Consider the following 21,363-nt stretch of genomic DNA (forward strand, 5'->3'; position numbering starts at 1 on the left):
AACGGCTCGTGCACTTGCGAGTATCACAAGTTGAGGATGCAGCTGAATCCATTTTGGTGCAGCTGAAATCTACACAACACACACCCCATGGGCCGCCTCTGCAGATAGCATGAAGTTTTTCATAGAACACTTTCACGGATTCACCATTCTGACCTATAAGTATGGATTGCCGTCGGAGTTGAAACAAACGAGAACTATTTTGAGTCACAGTATAGGTCTTCCGAGCAGCCTCCCATATATCAAAAGCAGTATCACCATGTTCGAACAAGGCACGAACTGGTTTAGTCATGGAATTGAGAAGCCATGACTGCACCAGACAATTATCTTCCTCTCATTCAGCATAGGCAGCGGAATCTTGAGACGGAGCAGGCTTCTTCCCATTGATCCAACTTGCCATACGACGACTAGTAATCGTAATACGCGCACCACGAGACCAAGAGGCATAATTGGAGCCATCCAATTTGTCAGACGTAATCGGGGTAGAGTAATCACGCGAGGGACGTGCCTCAGTCGATGTAGACGCACTAGTACCAATCACAACCTTGGAATCATCACCCATGATAGCAGCGGAAACAAACACAACACGAAGCAGATACGATAAACACAGCACATGCACGAGCACAAGAACCCTAAAAGAAATTAGGGCACAGAGTAGAACACGGGTGGGCACAACACACACAGGTCACCAGAAAGTCGGCTCTGATGCCAAGTCAAACAATATGGTAGAATATTTTCAGATATATTTCATTCTCCGAAAGGAGGTATTTATAATACAGGTTGCAAACCCTAGTAGGGTTAAACTAGGAAAATAAGTGGTATCCTAGTTACATAATATTTATACAAAAAGAAATAAATAAAACAATATCCTGATAGGATAGGGATATCTCGCTAACATATTTCATATACGGGTAACATGTCACTCTCCATTGGCTCCAACTCTTTCCAATTAAACAATGTTTATGCGATTCCTTCCATGCGTAAAAATCTTCTGTCTATTGCACAACTTTGTCGTGATAATAATGTTTTGTGTGCCTTTGATTCTCAACACTTTTATATTTTTGATTGCTCTAATGGTTCTCTCCTCTTTCAAGGCCTATGTAAGAACGGTCTTTACAAGCTTCCATCTCTTACGTCTCGTATTACGTGTTTATCTGCTTCTCTTCAGTCATCATCTATATGGCACAGTCGCTTAGGTCATCCTTCTAGTAAAATAATGTCCTTTTTAGGCAAAAAGCACTTGTTAGGTTCCCAATTTAAATTCCAAAAATCCTTCTGTAAAGGTTGTGCTTTGGGTAAATCCACACAACTTCAGTTCAAAAATTCTAATGAAGTATGTACCGATTCTCCTTTTTCTCTTGTGCATTCTGATGTTTGGAAATCTCCTATTTCTTCTGTTAAAGGCTATAAATATTATGTGTTGTTTACTGATGATTTTACTCGGTTTACTTGGCTATATTTCATGAAACATAAGTCTGAGGTTCTTTCCCATTTCAAGAATTTTTTGTCATACATTACGACTCAATTCTCTGCTTCCTTAAAACAGTTTCAGAGTGATGGTGGCAAAATAATTGTGGCAAAATAAACACAATTGTGGCAAAATAATCTATATATTTTACAATATCCCTACAGTAGATAATCTACATTGGGAATTCTCACCTACATACTGCTATATAAAGCTAAACTTTGCTGCCATACAATCCTCAGTGCCCTCTCTTTCACTCTCTCACTCTCAGAGTCTAGTTGTCATCAACATCGATGAAGCCAACGGAGAGCAAGTTTCTCATCAAGCAATGCTTTCGTAGATGCAGGAAAGCCGGCGCTACTGTCCTAAAGAGTGCAATCTGGGTTCACACTAGCAATAGATACATGTGGTTCTGCTTTGATGAGAAGGACTATATCCCAAAAGATGTCCCAAAAGGCCATTTGGTGGTGTATGTTGGTGAAGATTGCAAAAGATATGTCATCAAGATTGCCTTGCTCAGCCACCCTTTGTTCAAGGCATTGCTTGATCATGCCGAGGGAGTGTTCCAGTTTTCCACCAACTCAAAGCTCTGCATTCCTTGCAATGAATGCATTTTCCTCAGCGTTCTTTGCTGCATCGGCGCTGAACTTGATTAGGGGCTTCATTATCATTGAGGTGCCATGTTCCACAGGTTTCATAACACATGCTTGGAGCTTGGAAGATATATAAGATATGGTAGAAAGTCAGATGCTGAGTTTGTGTTGTATTTGTACATTGTGTACCTTCACAAGAGTAACTATCTAAACAAAAATTCTCCACAAACCCACGATTCAAGTGCCCAAATATCTACACATTTTTACATGATTTTCAGTTCAATGATCAAATTATATGGAGGGTCCTTCTGTGACTACAACATTCAGTTTTCCAAGTCATACCTAGTGCGACAACTGTGATTTGATTGGCATGATAGAGATGTAACTTTGTGTAGGAAATAGCATTATTTCTCTAATCGCAAAAACTCCACCATAGCCTAATCTACTAATCTACTCTACGTAATGCTACTGAAATTATTCATAAATATCTCACACTTAGCATTCATAGCCATCTCGTAGATGCTAAAAGTGAGGAGGATCCCTAATTCTAAGTTCCTTGATGGTGAAGCAACTTTTATTAGGCCAATATTCCAACTGATCATATGCTTTTGCATGCTTCATTTCCAAATTTAGATGAGCAGAGCCTCCTTAAGTCAAAGCATCTATCTGCAATTAGAGTGCTAAAGGAGCCTAGTGGTGCTTCCCAGGCTAATTGTAAGTTGTAACCAGAATTGGGCAAATGAAGCCATCTAATCTTGTAAATGAGTTTACGAATTGTAATTTTATCGCCGATTTGCTTTCTTCATTTTTCTATAGTGCTTGATTTAAGTGACTTAGTTATACTATATACCTACAATGTGAATGGATGAAAAAGTTACGAGGGCATCAGCCAAGTTTGAAGAGAATGCAGCGTTCTCAAATTAAACCATGAAAATAAAATTACTAAAATAGACTGCGATAACTTGTTCAGCTTTTTTGATATTAATATGGAAAATACGTTCTGTAATAAAATTGCCATCGATGTCATCTTTATGTGACAAGGATCACAAACAAAATTAACATCAAAACAAACAAACTCCTATACCAGATAAATGGGTTTAGGAGATAAACACTGCCGGCTCTGACAATTATATCAGCATGAAATCCAACTCTACCACAAATGGAACTACATGGAGCTGAACTGTTGAGAAATGGGGCCTAATGGAAATCAGGCTTTTCGGGGTATGTGCAGCCTGACCTTTGGATGACAACATTTGCGGCATAACAACCAGCTCTAACACAGTCTTCCATGGGCTTCTCTTGAACCAGCTGAGACAAGAATCCCCCAACAAATGCATCCCCTGCCACAAGAAACATCATGGGTTTTGTTAATCATTATTGAACATGACCTCTTCTGTTCTTCATCTGTAATCCCGATTTCCCACTCAAGTGTTTCACCGGTAAACATTGATAATTGCTTATAGTTAAGGGGTAAGATATCACATACCAGCTCCATTGGTATCAACCAGCTTCTCCTTAGGCAACAAGATCACAGGATACAATTTCACCTTCCCATCCTGAGCAACCACAACAGGATCTGCACCTTGAGTGATCACAGTAATCCTCTTGTGAGCACCTGATGCTTTGGGCAACTGGGAAATCTTTATAGCGATCTCCTCGACATTGTCAGTCTGATTGCAAAAGACATTATAATTAGTGACTGGTAGAGATTAGAAGTTATGCTGTCAAATTTGAGATACCCAAGACCAAGTAGTGTTACCTCCCAGCCATGAACCCTTGAAAAGGTTCTTGCTTCTGTCTCATTCCCAAAAACATAGTCCATGTACCTATATGAAAAGGAAATTCAGTACTCTCCATTAAGGGACACCATGAACACCAAGAAACTTATTTTCTTTACTTTTTTACTTTTATTTTAAGGGGTGTGGGGTTGAGGGCAGAAGTGACTTACGGCAGGGCTTTCTCCTGCACATCCTTGAAGAACTCACAAATGAAAGGAGCAGATAGATTCATCATGAATACCTACACATGCAAGAGAAGGCTGCTGAAGCTATTGAATTTAACAACAAGAAGAGAAAGACTCCAACCACATTGTTCATACTCAATCCAAGAAAAACTACAGTTTTGATACCTTATTGTTTGCAGCTGCATGTTCAGCAACCAGTTGGATGGACTCAGGAGACACAGTAAGGAAAAATCCAGCAATGTAGAAATATTTTGCCTTTTCCACTGTTCAAGCATGCGTTTATGCAGACATGAGTCTGAGAGGACAAATGACCAAAACTACTAAAAAAGACGAGGTTTGAATTAACAAGAGAGCAAAGGAAGTAATACCCAGAGCCCAGTTTTCTGGTTGCTTCAAATGCTCAGATTTGTAACAATTTGCAGCTGATAAGTTAGCAACAAGGGACCTGTACAATTATTTGTAACAGGAAATTAATCCCAGCAAAGTTTTAATAAACCATAGGATTAGTTGATGAGAAAAAGAAATAGAAAACTTCATGCAGGGGCCTTTTGTTCCAAAAATTTATGACCTATGACTGATACAAGGATCACGATGGGAACCATGAGTAAAATCTAAATGCATGACACAGAGCAAGTAATAAAAGTAAAAGAGGATCAGCATGAAGATGGCTATGAAGATCAGCATGCAACAGTTTTTTGAACAGGCAAAAGATGTAAAACTAACCTCTCACCACCAACTACACAAACAGCACATGTTCCTGTTGGAGCCTTGTCATCTTCATAGTATTGTACCTGATTACAAAGGTAAATAAATATTTATTGACTCAAAATAATTTGATAGCTGAGGGATCAGTAGGGTAGGTGAAGATGTAGAGAAACTCACATTAACACCAGCAAGTTTACTATTTTTCTTCATCTCTTCTCCAAATTTGTCCTTCCCAATGGATCCAATGTAACTAGTCGCATCAGGAACTTGGAGCATCCACTGTAACAAAATAACACAGAAATTGAGATTTGTTATCAGTACAATACGATTGAATCAGATCTTAAATAAAATACAAAATTCTCTTAAAAATACGTAAACAAACCTGGGCAACCTTAATTGAATTTTGAGTAGCACCTAAAGAGAGCACAATAAACATATAGTGCATTAGTCAACAGATTGCAAAGGATAGAAAAATAGGCATTATTATCAAGCAAGTTTGTAGACAAGATCATAAAAATGGCATCACCAAATACCAAAGAGAACAACTTATCAACTTACCTCCAGCAATATACTCTACATTGGACTTGGAAGCCATTTCTTCATACCTGTGAAAAACCATCCACAAAGATTGAATAAGCAAATGCAATATTCCGAAGTTGCAAATGCCAGAAACCAATCATGATGTTATGTTTAAATGAACCTCTAAGAGGAGCTTATAAACATAGAGCTTACAGATTAGAAAACTAACACCTTTTGCCAATAAGAAGATATGGGGTTCAAACAGGGAAAGTTAATTGGTTTTAGTTACTGACTGGAAGCTATGGAAATAAAAGACAACATTTTTCTAAACCAAAGTGATTTAATAAGAAAACAAGAAAGTAAGGATGAGAACCAAAAATGAACTGAAATTACATGGGCAGGTGCTTGTCCTCAGCAAGAATGGCATTGTTCGGCTTGATATCATATCTGTCAATAAACAAGTCAACTTAGTTCTCCGTACGGCATGATGCATAGATCAAAGAAAGAGAAAAAAATACAATCAGCATATAGAAACATTTAAATACAACATTAATCTATGATTATAGTTCCAGTGTAACAACAAATTAAGCTTGAAGCAAAACTAATATGAGGCTATAACACTTGAAAGTAATTGAAGAGTTGGCTAAAGAATAAACAAAGGAAGTAATTAAAGAGGAAATAAAGAAACTTTCATTGAGGGTTAAAATGGATTTTTCATAGTCATACATACCGTGAATACAAAAAAATCACAAAATCAAACAAGCAAGTAACCACATTGGCCTTTTCCACTTTAACTAAGTGAGCATGAGCAAAGCGCATAAATGATATGAAAAACCATTGAAGTTCTATTAAAAGCACACAATCCCAATCATCAGTGACAAGGAGAATTTGTTGCACTATATCTAATCAGATCAGATCCAAACCAAAACAGTCACATATATATCAGCTACAAGAACTCAACTATTGCTCATCTGGGTTGCTACCATAATGGAAAAGATGAGGTTTTGGGTTAAGCCCATAAAACAAAACAAAACAAAGAACAATAAATCCTTCAGATCTATCTTCTTTATCATAATCCTCTGTTTCTTAAAACAAAAAATTTTCAGATCTATCTACACGAGTTTGCCCAATAAAAGTTATTGACAACAGATCGCACATTCCTACCATTTTCTGAGCAACCAAACAGTACCAGAGCATGGGAATATAAAAACGTAAGATACCAAAATGGGGGCTTACTTTGTCAAGAATTCATCGTCAACGACAGCTGAAATGTCGAGAAGAGGATTGCCCATCCCCAGGAGAACCCGCTCGTACGCCATCGATGAAATTTGCGAGAGTTCTGAAATGTGTTTTGAGAAAGAGAGAAACAGAGGTCGAGCAGCTAAGCACAAAGCGAGTGTGGGTTTGCGAGGTATTTATAGTAAGCAGCATACGTGGAGGAGAGATGTCACTCAATATCACCAACCCCCAAAGCTCCTTTTGATTTTTCTTTCGATTTAATTTATTTTTCTTTGGGGTTTTTTTTTCACAATCATAAATCTATCTTAATACTTGAGCTAAAATAATTATAAAATATGTGATGTGTGAATCTATTTTTCATCGACCGTTACAAATATCATTTGAATTAAAGTTAATAAATAAAATACCAAGCAAACATGATATGAACATATACCAAACACCAGTCCTACTTTTAAAGCTATTGATTTGTTGGCCATCCTTGATTGAGACCTTCAGCTTCCCCCCACTCCCCCTCCCCCTCCCCCTCCTCCTCCTCCACCCATTTTTATGTTTTCTTTTGGTTGGTGATTACCTTTATCTTCACCTTCACCTACCAAGGTTGGTGATTCAGCACATGATAGTAACGCTTTTGACATTTGCAAAGAATTATCTTATCTAACTTGACTTATTAAACAAGGTTCCGATTGGAGTTAAACAACAATGGGGTTGGTGTAACATCTAATAAGCATCCTGTCATTTCCGTTCCCACTATTCCCATCTCATCGATTCAAATGGATTTTATTGATTGAGAATGTACATCTCTTGAAAAGCATGAGTTTCATCTCTGTTTTTTTTAGTACAAGCGATAGTCTAAATTACAAGGAATGGAGATTTCTCACACACGCACTACCGCGATGCCATGAAGGGTTTCACCTTTTTAAGTGATTATTTTTTTATAACAAAAGTTTGTGTTGTGGATTCTGTTTAAATGAAGTTAAACAACAACGATTACAATTTTGAGAAAATGAGGTAGAGAAAACAGAGACAGAGAGAAACAGTACTTGTAGGAAGCAATTATTTCTTATTCCACAAAACTGGAAATCAATCAGGCCAGCTGGTTGAGACCTTACATGTTTTTCGAGTTAACAAAATCTATCATTTTGATCAATGTATTTACCAATACCAGTTGGTCAGCTTCCTTGCTTTCAGCTTTCATACAGGTTGGGCAAAAGAACACATCCTCAGAGATAGAGAAAGAGATTTAAAGAAATAAAGCCACCTTTTGTGACTTTTGTTTATAATACATTTTGTTGATCTGCTGAAGATCGACTACAATGTAGACAACATATAAGCAATAAAATGAAAATAAAAGAAAAAAAAAACCATGCACTTTCCAGTTTCAAGGCCATACAGCCTTGTATAAAAGGAAAAAAAAAACATAAATTTTTGAAAAGAAAATTAAGTAATTTGCAGTAGTAAAGCCATAACCAGCACTCTCTAAGATATGGGAAGAGGAGCACCATTCCACTCCTTCAAGCAGTCCAGCAGAGGATCAATAAACTTTCCAGCACAGATTGCATTGAACACCTTGTCACTTTCCTCACCTGGTGATCTTACTTTGTCACCTGTCAACAAAGCAGTTCCCAGCTCTTCTCTCACAAACTTGTATAGTGGGTAAGACCTGCAATCTTTGATTCTGTTTGGGATTGCTGGTTTTCCATTATCATATTCAAGCCTGGCACTTTCAACTTCTTTGGGCAAGAGGGTCTTAAGCTCCTCTTCAAAAGCTGTAATCTTTTGGAAGATTGAAGTGCTTGAACTCTTTTCCTTCTCACCATTGTTCAATGCATGCTCAACTAGAACATGCCTCAGTTTCTGCATCAATGGATAGGTAGCACTGCAGGGGTCATCGATGTAAGCGAAAACGTACTCGCGGTCAACCACCTTGAGCAAGTCTTTCTCACAGAACCTAGAGGGGTGAAGCTCACCATTGAAGCCCACTGTTAGGACTCTCTTGGCCACTTGACTGACAGTGCTCTTCACTGTGCTCTTCAAGTTCTCCTCCAAATGTCTCAGATCAACAGCTTGGCACAATGCAACTAAGTATGTGGATGACATGATCTTCAATATGTCCACAGCCTCAGCTGTCTTTCTAGAAGAAATCAATCCCAAGGAGTTGACATCTTGGTTGTGTTGCTCTGCACTTTGGACATGGTTGGTGACAGGGTTGCCAAGGAATTGGAGCTCTGAGCAGTAAGATGCCATTGCAATTTCAGCACCTTTGAGCCCATAATCCAAGCTTGGGTTGCTGCTTCCTGTGAGATTTGAAGGCAACCCATTGTTGTAGAAGTCATTGACAAGCTCAGAGAATTGGGCAAAAATGAGTTTGCCAATAGCAGCAATGGCTAATCTGGTGTTATCCATGGCAACACCAATTGGGGTCCCTTGGAAATTTCCACCATGTAAAGCCTTGTTCCTTGAGACATCAATCAATGGGTTATCATTCACTGAGTTGATCTCCCTCTCAATCATTTTGGTTGCTGCTCTGATCACTTCAATCTGTGGGCCCAACCATTGGGGAGAAGTTCTAAGAGCATATCTGTCTTGCTTAGGCTTCTGAAGAGGATCTAAGTCATGCACCTTTTCAGCTGCTTTTACATAATCACTTCCAGCCAAAATGTGTTCCATTATGGCTGCAGCCTCAATTTGGCCTGGATGATGCTTCAGTTTATGTGTCAAATGGTCTGTAAATTCAGGCTTCCCTTGCATAACTTCAGCAAAAATTGCTGACATGACTTCTGCTAAAACTGCTTGAGTGTTGGCCTCAAAGAGAACCATAGAAGCCAAACCAGAGCCAACTGCAGTGCCATTGACCAATGCAAGACCCTCTTTCGGCTGCAACTCAAAGAACCCACCATCAACCCCAGCCAACTTGAAGGCGTCAGCAGCAGTAAGGGTTTCTCCATTGGGCCCTGTGGACTTGGAGTTGGGCCTGCCAATCAAAAGCCCAGCAAGGTAGGAGAGAGGAACCAGGTCCCCTGATGCACTGATTGTTCCTCTCAGAGGAAGGCATGGGGTGATGTTGCTGTTGAGGAACTTGGTTATGGCCTCCAAGATTTCAAATCTGATGCCTGAGTAGCCTTGGAGGAGTGTGTTGATCCTCACAAGCATTGCTGCTCTTGTTGCGGTGTGAGGCAATGTGTGGGTAGACTCTGTGCTGCTGCCAAAGATTCCAGCATTCAAGAATCTGTTCAACAAACAAAAAAAGAAACTCAATTAACACCATATATATTTTTTAAAATTATAAAAGCTGATATCGGGAGAGGGCGGTTTTCTCACACACTTTTAACACGATAAAATTCATTTCCACTGGGCTAGACACGTTGCCTAGTAAAATTAGTAAAGTGGGTGTTTTTTTGTCCCAAAACAGAGACCTCTATAGTTATTGTGTAAGAGGACCAGACTATATTGGATCAGCAAGGAACAGACGGTCATGTGCACAAAATTCAACATGTTGTGAAAAATGAGAGCTTTCTTGATTAATATATTTTGTGTTTATTTTTTTTAAATGATTATAAATTACTATTCTACTTTATGTCAAGCAAATGTAAAATAGGACTATTTTATTAATAATAGTATAATTATTAATAAAATAGAACTATTTTATCGAAAATCATTGACAAATCTTCTCCTAAATAATAGTATAAATATAATGTGTCTGTGTCGCGCTAAATCCCCAATTACTTTGACCGGTCATAAAATTATTTTTATTATCAATATTAGTTATTTGATCTTTATTAAATTACAAGACTATCAAAATGTTTTGACAAATAGAAATTGTTTTTATTCATCTTTTTAATAGCAAGGGAGTGCTATCCTCGTTTACTCAACTTACCATGAATATAAATATTTTAAAAAATATAAAAAACCAGTTATAGTAGTAAATAAATAAAAATATTTATTTTATTTAGTTTGGAGAGTGAATTTATATTCTCAGGTGAAAGACTCAATCACATGATGACTCACGCACGTTTGGACAAAAATAATCTTATGAAAAGAAATTTATATAAATGTATTTAAAAATAAAAATTATTATAAATTTTTGGTGAAATGGTCATTCTCCTTCTCTAGATTTTTTCCCTTCTATTTATTTTTTGGTGGTAAGGCCATTTCAATTAAAGACTTCACCTACCTAAAAATAGCTGGTGGCAGAAGAAAAAATATATCAAAAATTATGGCCACACCCTATCCTTATTCAATTCAATCATATTAAACTCCCACCATGGAATTCAAGCATATTCATAAAAGAAAAAAAAACAAAAATCAACATAACACAGAAAAGTCCATATCAATTTGTTACTTGCTATTGTCGGGTGAGATAACGAGTATCTACTCGCATTTATAATGGGCTTCCTAAATCATCTCATGGGGGAGCGTAAGAGCAAGATGCTTTGATATGTTGAATTGATGAATTAATTAGAGTTAATTACCTAATTAGCTCCCTCTGGAGGGCTCCACCTTGCTTGGTTCTCCTGTGTGAGGTTGCACCAAAACCAGTGGTTACACCATAGCTGTCTGTACCCTTGCTCAAGCTATCCATAACCCAGTCGCTGCTGGCCTTCACCCCAGCCCTGGCCTCCTCAGAGAGCTCCACGTGGATCCCACTGTCGTGGTTTGCAATTGCAGCCACCTGAGCTATGGTCAGGCTCTCTCCACCCAGCCTGACAACTGGCTTCCTGTACTCGTTGACCATCCGTTTGACCTCGTCCAGGTGGCTCCCTTTCAGTGACTCAGCAGCCATGCCCCAGTTCAATGGGTCCTGTGTCCCATGTAGCTGATCATGCCCCACGCAAAACGACTCCAGGGAGGAGCCATTCCCATTGCCGTGTAGATCCTTATTGCCGATTTCCATTGCTTCCCAGATCACAAATAATGCCAAACTTGACGAACCGGATGAGGAAAAATGTCAAAATTTGATGAGGGGACAAATTACAAAATGGCACAAAGGGCAAAAGGGTTTTTTTTATAACTCAAAAAATGGGATTAAAAATGGAAAGAAAATAAGGGAATGGGAAAGGAAGAGGCTGCTGAATTTGGATGGAAAATTTCCTATGTATGAGTGAAAATTTTCCTGAGTTGGTTCACCCTTATTTGCCTTGTTTATATAGGGGCCTTCCTGCATAGAGCTCTGGGGTTGGTAGGCCGATGGGTTAGTTGAAAACTGCAGGTGGCCCTTGGATCTTCATGATCTTGAACGGTTGGCAGCGCGACACGTGGCGAATTTGTGTGTTTGTGAACAACATGTGTAGTTTAGGTGGGGTTCAAAAACGCGGGCTTTTACTTGTCAATGGTAACTGGAAGGAAGGAGGTTGGTGAGCAGGCTGTGAGAGAGAGCACGGAAGCAGCACGTCATATTTGTAAAAATGACTAGTAGTTTTGGGTACAATGGAAGGCTAGTCATAGAGTTTTGTGAGAGAATAGTATCGATATTATTCTCAACTTAACGTCACACTGGAACTTAGGTGTGAAGTTTTTTTCAATCTTAAAATGCCTCCATGTAACTAAAGAATATATCCCATTTAATAGTTTCGGTATTAGACGATTATTCATCTCCTATTGATCATTTCTAAAATTGGTCCAAGTTTATGCACCTAAAAGGTAAAATCTATATATATAAAAATCTATATGACCGGGCCTTCAGTTACTTCTGCACGCTATGTTAGCTTGACATTTCTAGTGGAAAACCAAACCAAAAAACCAAACCAAGTTAAATAAAAACATGATTGGGTGATTTTGCTTCATCCTATAGGGATTTTCTTTTTCTTTTTCAAAAGATTCAACGAACCTAGGTGATTGAATACTTTTTGTTCTCCTCTTCTATTAATTTCTACCATATATTTGAATTTGTTTTTTTGTTTGAATATGTTTGAATCTTATGTTGCATGAAATTTCCAAATTTAGGACCACTTCTTTCTTTTTATGCACCAGTTCTTAGTGGAAAACCTACCAACCCCATCCCCTCTAATTTATTTGGTTTGTGTTTGGTGGGATTTTGGCATGGAGTCTGTCGTGGCCTTTTTATATCCCTCAAATTCCACACCTTATTAATTGCAGTCATTAATAAACCTATCTTCTTTTTTCCAGTACAAGTGATTGTCTGGATTATAAGGGCTTGTTTGATTTGCGGATTGAACTTCTTATGAATGAACTTCTCATATCTAATCTCAGGATATGGAAACACTACCAAAAAAAGTGGCAACAGTCACCATTATTTGGTGATATTTGGTGACTAATGCGAGGGTGACTAAAGGCTTTAGTCACTAAAAATATCTTTTTTGGTAGTCACCAAATAATGGTGATTGTTGCCAATTTTTTTTGTAGTGAAATAGAGAATGTTCATTCTCATGTTTGGGAACGCTGAGAAATGAGGACCACGAGGAAATGTCATTTTCTTCCATTTCCCACGTTTGATTTGTGCAGTATTAGAATGATAAGTTGTACATTTCTTTCAACATTAATTGCAGAAACATTGCTTTAATTGCTTTCCTAGATGAGAGGAAAAAGCTCAGCCACGATAGAAAAAAAACTTACATGTACAGGTATACCACTATGGCGCTATCCCAAACCAACCACTCATTGTCATGTGTTTTAACTTTCCGACATGACAATATTTGATAGGCTTGGAATATTACCACGATGGCATCTCTGTTACATATAAGTTCTTCTCGAGCCAAAACCCTAGACCCCGTTGGCTGTTATATAACTGATCTTATTCCTTCCTAAATTCCATATATTAATGTCACATTATTTATGAGGTGTTCTGTACAGCAGAATTCAGGGAGGCAGCTTCGCCATTATATATGGGAAGCCAGACAGGGTTTTGGTAAAAGGAGTTGCCCAGAAGGAAAGTTATTGTTAACAGCGTTGAAGAGTTGCATGACTCTTATATATATCTCTTAGCATGAAACCAGATAATTCAAGACAATAATACCCTGTTCTGATTGAGTCCTATAACATGATTTGGTATTTGATGACCTAATTGGCAAATTTGACCAAGAAAAAATCTTATAAAATAATTTTGTTTTGAGTCCTTGACTAAGCAAAGCTGACACTGCCGATCGAAAGGCTTTGGAGCCTCAAAATGTAATACTCAAAGACAATAAGGAAAGAAAACTAGATTAAAAACAAAACTATACTAAAGGTAATACGTCAATGGCTATGCAACAAGAAATTAATTAAAAACCAAACTTAGGAGCTATTTGGATAAGTCATGCCCACTACCAACCACCACTCACTCTTTTTGGGGGGGGGGGGGGGGGGGGGGGGGGGTAGGTGAAGAAACCAAAGGAGAAATTGATCATGTTTTGTTACATTTTATGAGGTATTTACTCCACATATATATATATGATGATTTTTTCTAACCAATTTCTCAAACTTGAGTCCTACCAAAAGATTGAAAAAGACTTTAAATTTATATGTACCCGCTTTTAGGCGAACATCGTGCGTGGGTGACTGCGCTTAGCAAAATTCATAACTCAAATAATTTGTGCCCGCATATTTAATTTAATGTGTTGTAATTAACTGAAATTAGACCGGTGATTAGCTAATTGTGGCAATCCAATTGACATAACCAAACAATAATAGAACATTTGGAGATGGACTAATTTACATAAAAATAAAAATAAAAACATACAGAAATAGTTGGTGAATTTGTGGTGATATTCCGAGTTGTTTCCTTAATTGGGAAATGAAACATCCAATGAATGTAATGTTTTTTATTGGATATCTGGTAAGACTTTTCCTCGTTTACTTTGACATGAGAGAGAGAGAGAGAGAGAGAGAGAGAGAGAGAGAGAGAGGATCATGTAGGTGTGAACAGTGGAAAAGAGGCACCTAACAAAAGTGTAGAAGAAGGATCTTATTAGGAGTTTGGGGCAAGACTAGCATGAAAAAACTTCATTATCCATTTAGGCAAGACATTTTTTTAATTATTTTTTTAAAATGCGTTTTGTGTTTGGTATTGAAGCGTTTTCACCAACCCACTTTGCGTTTTGCAAGCAATAAGCATATGTCGGCTGACCAATACCACACAGAGTGGTGATATTAGATCTTCTTTTCCTCCCAACCCCACCACCCTCTGCCCTCTTTTCATCTCTGTCTATAATAAACAAAATCTTATTCTATTTCTATTTGTATTTTAACTACAAAGGAGGTTTTTTAATTGAAGAACAAAGGATAATTGATGCCCTACCATAACAACAACAACAAAAAAACTCTCCCACTTTTTAGTTAAGAATTCGATTTTATATGTGATTGATGATGCTACAATTTATTACAGAATTTATCTAAAATGTGCATCTACTAAACCCCCCCTAGTGCAAAATTGGTTGATAGGATAAGATTTTTTTATATAATTAAAATGCGAGTATTCAATACACAATCAATTGAGATTAGGTGAATAGACTCGAGACATTTGAATTATTAGGTAATGTTTTCATTATTTAATGTGAAATTCACACTCAAATGCCTAGACAAGATATGTCGGGGACATGGGAGCATGTGTGATTATTAGACCCAATATGTGAATAATTTGATACCATATTAGAATGTAATATTCGATCCAAAACTAATTGACGATGAGTGAGGAGACTCAAATTTGTTTAAATCATTAGACAAGGCTTTTACCTTTTATTTTTTTTTATTTATTTTTTATTTTGGTACAATGGAGGGCTAAAACCCCAAAATCAAAAGAAACTAAATTGAAACTAGACGAGGTCTAGCAACACCTCAAACATCAGCAGCTAACATGGTACTAAGAAAAGCCGGAGCCTCCAAAAACATTATTTGAAAATTTTAAATATACCTATTCTCTCCAATAAACAAATACTTAAATTTTTATGAAGAAACATTTTATTTAATTTTACTTATTATATTCTTAGTAAAATATATAGACATTATTTATTAATGACCCAAAATTGTGTCATGTCTCTCTCCAGCAATATATGATCCAGTTGTATCTACGGCTACATCTGACCTAATTCAAGAAGCTGGCAAATGCTGTGGAGCAGAAAGCAGACACATGCATATGCATGCATTTATAATCGAACCAAACTGAAAAAATCTTTGTATCAATGGCGCCGATAAGGTGGATAGGATATGCATTTATGATCGATGTTAGTTGCTTGGCCTGTTTTGGCTGTTTTTTATGAACTGCTCTTTGCCCAAAAAATACCAGATCGATCTTGATTCCTGACATCTCAATTTCAGTGGTCTTATAATTAATTGGTTGTCAATTTCAGTGGTGAATCGTACGGACCCTCCTAAAGAGTGTCCCCTACGTGCCATAATTCTTTTTATAACTACGAAAAATGGTTTTGACATACATATCTTTGTTTTTGGGGCTTCACCAATATAGATCCCTACATTTTCTATTTCTTAGACATATACCCATAACTCTATAAATCTATGTATAAAATCCAATTTCAAATTTAAATGACTACTAGGATATAAGAGGTCATAATATTCCTATATTTTTACATCGTTTGCCATTATACTTTATATTTTATTTATAATTTATTTCAAGCATTTCATTAACTGCCATAATTGTAATTAATACTCCCTATTAATAGCATATCAATCAACCCATTTCTTTTGGTTGTTCCCTCTCACATATCGCCCCTTAAAATTGCAAACTCAAAAAAAAAATCAGTAAATTACATATCCAATAATGTACCTATGAAAAATATAAATATAAATATATACATATAAAAATATAAATATATTATTTAAATAAAATATAGGTATATTATTTACCAATTTATTTTTTTAAATTAAGTCATTTACTTTGTAATTGAATTTTCCGTACATTTTTCATAAATTAAAAATAGGTACACAATAATTTATAGAAAATATAAGTACATTATTTTACAATATACTTATAAATGTGTATAGGTACATTATTTGGAGAGGAAAAATAGGTTCATTTAAAAAAATACGTACATTGTTTTACTAGGTACATTATTAGAGGAAAAAATAGGTACATTATTTGGAGAGAGAAAATAGGTTCATTTAAATAAAAAAAAATTCATAAAAAAAAATAATAGGTACTTTATTTAGAGAAAAAAGGGTACATTATTTAGAGAGAAAAATTAAGTACATTATTTAGAGCAAAAAAAGGTTCATTTATAAAAAAATATATATAATTTTCTTAAAACAAACAATAAATAGATTATCAAAATATTTTTCAACAGTACACTATTATTCATAAAACTATAATAAAATATATTACTAGTAGTATAATTCATAAAAGAAAACAACAACAAAAATTTATTAAATAAACCAAAACATTAATCACATGTTGATTACTAATACGTTAATGTTGAATTTAATATTTAATTTCAAATAAGTTTCTAAATTAATTCCTACATCCTTTACAACCATTCAAAGATCTTTCCAAATTTAACGTGTGTCATTAATTACACCCCCACATAACACGTTAACTTGTAAATATGGGTAGTTTTGGAATCTTAAAAATATAATAAGTAAGATTTTAAGCTAGATTAGGTATCTTGCTTACTTTGATCCTAGTCATCGGGTTTTATTTGAAAAAATTGGGTATTTTAAATAAAAAAATAAAGGAAAGGGTTGTAGGTGATTAAAAATGAATTTTATGGGTCTAAACTCAATTTATTATTGTTTTTTTTTTTCCATCTTTCTAAATCTCCTTGGCTACGAGAGAAAGACAATGATGGACCCTTGAATTTTTCTAGGCGTGGGCTAAATTTAATTTTTAGGGGAGATCTTTTATAACCAGGAATTTTTGAGCTAATTAATATTATATGGTCGGATTATATATTTCTTTTATAGACAATATGGTAGGATTTTAGTGGGTATAATAATAAATAAAAAATCTGATGTGATTGGATAGAATAGGCTTTAAAATAAGTGGACTAATACTTAATTATAATGGATTTTGTTGTACAATTACTATTAAAGTACAAAACCAGCAGTGAGTTAAAGCCTAGTCAAGCCCCTTTGTAGGTCTGCCCTTGGAGAGAGGGAATTGACAAACTGACCTTCTAGATGCGCATAATGCAATCATGCATCACATTAATTAAGATAATCTCAAGCAACAAGTTTCAGTTTTATATTAATTGGCTCGTAGAATTTTAGTAGCATATTAATTGTAGAACTAGTTTATTTATTTAGTGAAAAGAATCTGACTACCAAATAAAAAATGTATACCACAGAGCATGCATGACGATATAAAAAGTCAATGATTTATAAATAAGATTAGTAATGCAATAAGGATTGAGATGGTGGTTCAATATTCTTCATGATTTATAACACAAACAAAGCCAAATTTGGTACATAAACTAATTAATCTGCTAATCTGGGTCCTAATTTTCTAAATTTGGAGATTAAAAAATGGAAAGGATCAGATTGGTAAGCTCAATTTGCAAAGGATACTGCTTGCCTCCTTACCTGTAGGGAGATACTCATCCTGCGAATCACAATTTGACACATAAGCAAAAATCATTAATCAAAAACACAAAAAGAAAAACATTTGCACCCATGTTATACTGCTATTTGCAATAATGTAGAAACTCATACTCAGTTAATAAGGAGGGAAGTATTTTCCATTTGCAAAATGGGTCGTTGCAAATGTGATTGAAATCTCAACCTAATGAACCTGTCATTTTGAGCTCTAACTTGGTCTCCATTTATTCTTAGCAAATTGAAGGCCTCATATCATATGGTAGCTGGCTAGCAAACTCAAATAAAAGTACAAAAGAAAAGGTCATCCACCACCACACACTCTTAGACTATTTCTATTTTGAAATCTTAGGCCTTGAAGAATTAATTATATTAAGAATGATTATATCGTGACTGTGACGTTTATCCAAGTGACTTAGATATATAATATAAAAATAAAATTAGGAGTTTGGGTTTTGGTGTACTTCTAGAAGTAGAGACTAGAGATGAGAAGTATGTGGTTGTTATTTATTTTTGTTAGCACAAGCGATTGGGGAAGGGGGTTTTACACAAATATTAATTTGGTGTCTAGGGGTTTCGAACTTCTGCCCATATTAGTGGAGGTGAAGGAGCTCAACCAATTAAGCTATACTCCATTGGCCTTTGTGAGTTGTTTTTAGTAAGTGGAAGTTAAGACAAATTATGGTGGATATAATGCAACTTTGTTTGCAAAGTAATTCATAAAAGTACATATATTAGTGTGAAAATAGAGTAATCTAAATATATAAAGCAAACATTCAAAATACTAGAAAATGCTCTTGGTTAATGCAAATATTAAGAACTGAAATTATTAATTAAATAAGGATAATATGATAAATTAACATTTTTTTCATATTAAAAAAATCAGATAATTGGTCCTATATTTATGAAAAACAACTACGCATTATTTTTTTTAATTTTAAATGAAATTTAAAAATAAAATAAAAACAATTGGCAAGGGACTAGTTAGCTATAACAAGAATTATTAAGGACATGCCTCTACTACATAAAAATAGACAAAATAAAATAGAGACAACAACAATCATAGTTATGAGTTGACCAAATAAAAAATGAAACTTGAAGTCACTTGGCTATGAGTTGACCATAAATGATGAGTAAAATATAATTATAAATTGGAGACATAGTCTAAGAGCCGACATTCCCAAGCAAAACTTCTTAGTCAAAAGAAATGCTCAGACCAACAAAAAAGAAGAAGAAAGAACTGCAAATACCAAGCTAAAAAACAAAGAACTTCAATGGAAATTGGGCTTTCCTAGAAGTAACCAAACTGAGCTTCAAATTTCTTAATTTGAAAGCAAATGTTAATCAGGGCATGGCCTTTTTTTTTTATATATATAAAAAGTTTCTAAATAATTAAAGCTTCTGATTAGCTCCCTTAAGAATCTGGGTAGACTTGAGGTCAAGGTGAAGGTGAAGGTGAAGGTCAAGCTAGAGCAATTGTAAAATTTGCACTCATTTTACAACATTATTTAGCCCAATGGAAGCTGCATTAACAAATAAAAAAAATAAAAAAAAAGACTTGTTGCAGAGAGTAATTAAGTGTTCATTGATTTCAACCTGCCCAAATTCTCTGTTGCTTTGCTTAATTGGCTTAATTGCTCTTGTAATTCAATTCCCACATCTTATTCTATGATTGTGATAAGGAATTCAAGCTATCATGTGGAAGCACCAATATGTTATGACCTATGCTTTCTAGGTGCTTTTGGGTCAAGTACTTTCATGATTTTTCTCAAGTGGAAAGCAGCTTTTTTTCTTCTTCTTCTTCTTCTCTTTTCTATTTTTCCAATGCCAATTGCAGTCTCTTATTTTCTTGCATGAAGACCCCAATCTGGTTTGTTGTTGTAATGTCATAATGAAATTGATGGGAAACCATTAAGTTATTTCCTAGTACAAGCCTGAACGTGTCAAAATGTCCAGTCCTTGCTTTGCACTTTCACATTGATTCAGATAAAGTTGAAAGTCTGAAGAGAGAGAAGAAAACAGAGGCAATGATAGATCCTGCAGAATCCTGTCACTTTATAAACTACTTGCCTCCAACTTCCAATTGCTCTTACAAAAGATGATCACTTCAGACTGACACCCAGAAAAACAAAATACAAGGAAAGTGAATCCTTGGCAGTTTCCCTAAAAACCCAAAAGCCCATATTCAAAGAGTAGAAGAGCTTGTAGATCTTTTAAGGCAATGAAAAGCCCCAGCTGAGAGATTTTATCACAGATTGGAGCTGGGTTGGATATGGGCTAAAAGCTGTATCACAAAGACATTTTGCTCTGTGGGATTGTTGATGTTGGGTTGGGATATCATAGGCCCAAATTCAATGTTATAGTTCTGATTTTCATATTGTCTTTTGGTTTTTTGTTTTTGCTAGGCCTAGAAAAATCATACACGCTACGATTTCGCACGAGAACAAGCGAATTTGCTTCGAGGTAAACATTTTAAATCCATTATAACATGTTCAGAAATAAGGATATTTTTTTGTTATTTTCCAATGAAATAAAATCCTAAACGTTATTAAAATTGAAGACGCTCATGGAGGATGTTGCTTTTGTGTTGTTTTTCTATTCTAATGCTCTTGATAATTTAGTCGAGTTTGAGTTTAGATATTGACACGAACACGAACCTTGAAATGAACCAACAAAGCATATGCCACTAAAGACCTTCAAACTAATTATGGATATATAGTTGGTTAATTACACCAAAACTCGTCTCATTATCAATTCAGAGTTGGCTTTTCAATACCGCCAGCAAATTAAGAAGACTGTAGCTTTGGACTACCCATTTTCTTCAAACCAATCGATAGACAATGTAACAAGAAAACAACACTTCCAAGGTCTCACTGTATTTATCTTTTTTAAATAAAACATTTCAAAGCTGGATGCCCCATAAACAAGAAAAAAACGTCAACGAGCATAAAAAAAGAAGAAGGAAGAAATCGTCCACAATTTTAGTAAGTTAAGTAAAGCGCAGTTGGCTCTTAGCAATAGCAGACGTACATCGTTTCTCTTGGCTGCTATAGGCTTGTATTCTTGCTTTCTTCCATTGAGATAGGTGCTTGATAGAAACAAGGAAAAAGAATATTTGTGGATACATTTTTTGGTCAATCGGATTAAACAAAGAATGTTGTTAGAGGGTAATTCAAACTCGATTGCAAGAAAATGGACACACTATATATCCTTACTAGTTGATCTAACCATGACCGTTGTCTCACCAAGCATGCAAAAATTACATGTATAATTAAAATATGGTCAAGGAAATTTCACCAACCAAGTCCACACTACCAAGTCTCTGTTCATGAAATCCAAGTTTATTAAGCTGAAAACAGGATTATAAATCTAAATCCAATTAGAAAAGCAATTGAGAATAATATAAT

The 21,363-nt window shown here is 35.6% G+C and overlaps 2 protein-coding genes and 1 pseudogene across 2 annotated transcripts; 1 reads left to right on the forward strand and 2 right to left on the reverse strand.

The window, feature by feature from the left end:
* The first annotated feature begins 1,674 nt into the window (after positions 1-1,674).
* LOC110767359 (protein SMALL AUXIN UP-REGULATED RNA 12 pseudogene) lies at positions 1,675-2,663 on the forward strand (annotated as a pseudogene).
* A 345-nt stretch (positions 2,664-3,008) lies between these two features.
* Positions 3,009-6,643, reverse strand: LOC110767821 (adenosine kinase 2). The gene is made up of 12 exons (XM_088249311.1): positions 6,479-6,643; positions 5,636-5,689; positions 5,282-5,328; positions 5,106-5,137; positions 4,901-5,002; positions 4,742-4,809; positions 4,387-4,463; positions 4,184-4,281; positions 4,004-4,074; positions 3,815-3,881; positions 3,542-3,725; positions 3,009-3,395 (listed from the first exon to the last, which is right to left on the reverse strand). The coding sequence occupies exons 1-12, from the start codon at positions 6,559-6,561 to the stop codon at positions 3,253-3,255; spliced, it is 1,026 nt and encodes a 341-aa protein (XP_088105437.1). The 5' UTR covers positions 6,562-6,643; the 3' UTR covers positions 3,009-3,252.
* Positions 6,644-7,720: 1,077 nt separating this feature from the next.
* Positions 7,721-11,610, reverse strand: LOC110767468 (phenylalanine ammonia-lyase 1). Its single transcript, XM_021971014.2, has 2 exons — positions 10,951-11,610; positions 7,721-9,707 (listed from the first exon to the last, which is right to left on the reverse strand). The coding sequence occupies exons 1-2, from the start codon at positions 11,370-11,372 to the stop codon at positions 7,958-7,960; spliced, it is 2,172 nt and encodes a 723-aa protein (XP_021826706.2). The 5' UTR covers positions 11,373-11,610; the 3' UTR covers positions 7,721-7,957.
* Between the last annotated feature and the right edge of the window lie 9,753 nt (positions 11,611-21,363).

The sequence above is a fragment of the Prunus avium genome, chromosome 2, assembly GCF_965620075.1.
Source record: "Prunus avium chromosome 2, drPruAviu1.hap1.1, whole genome shotgun sequence".
Taxonomy (NCBI): Eukaryota; Viridiplantae; Streptophyta; class Magnoliopsida; order Rosales; family Rosaceae; genus Prunus; species Prunus avium.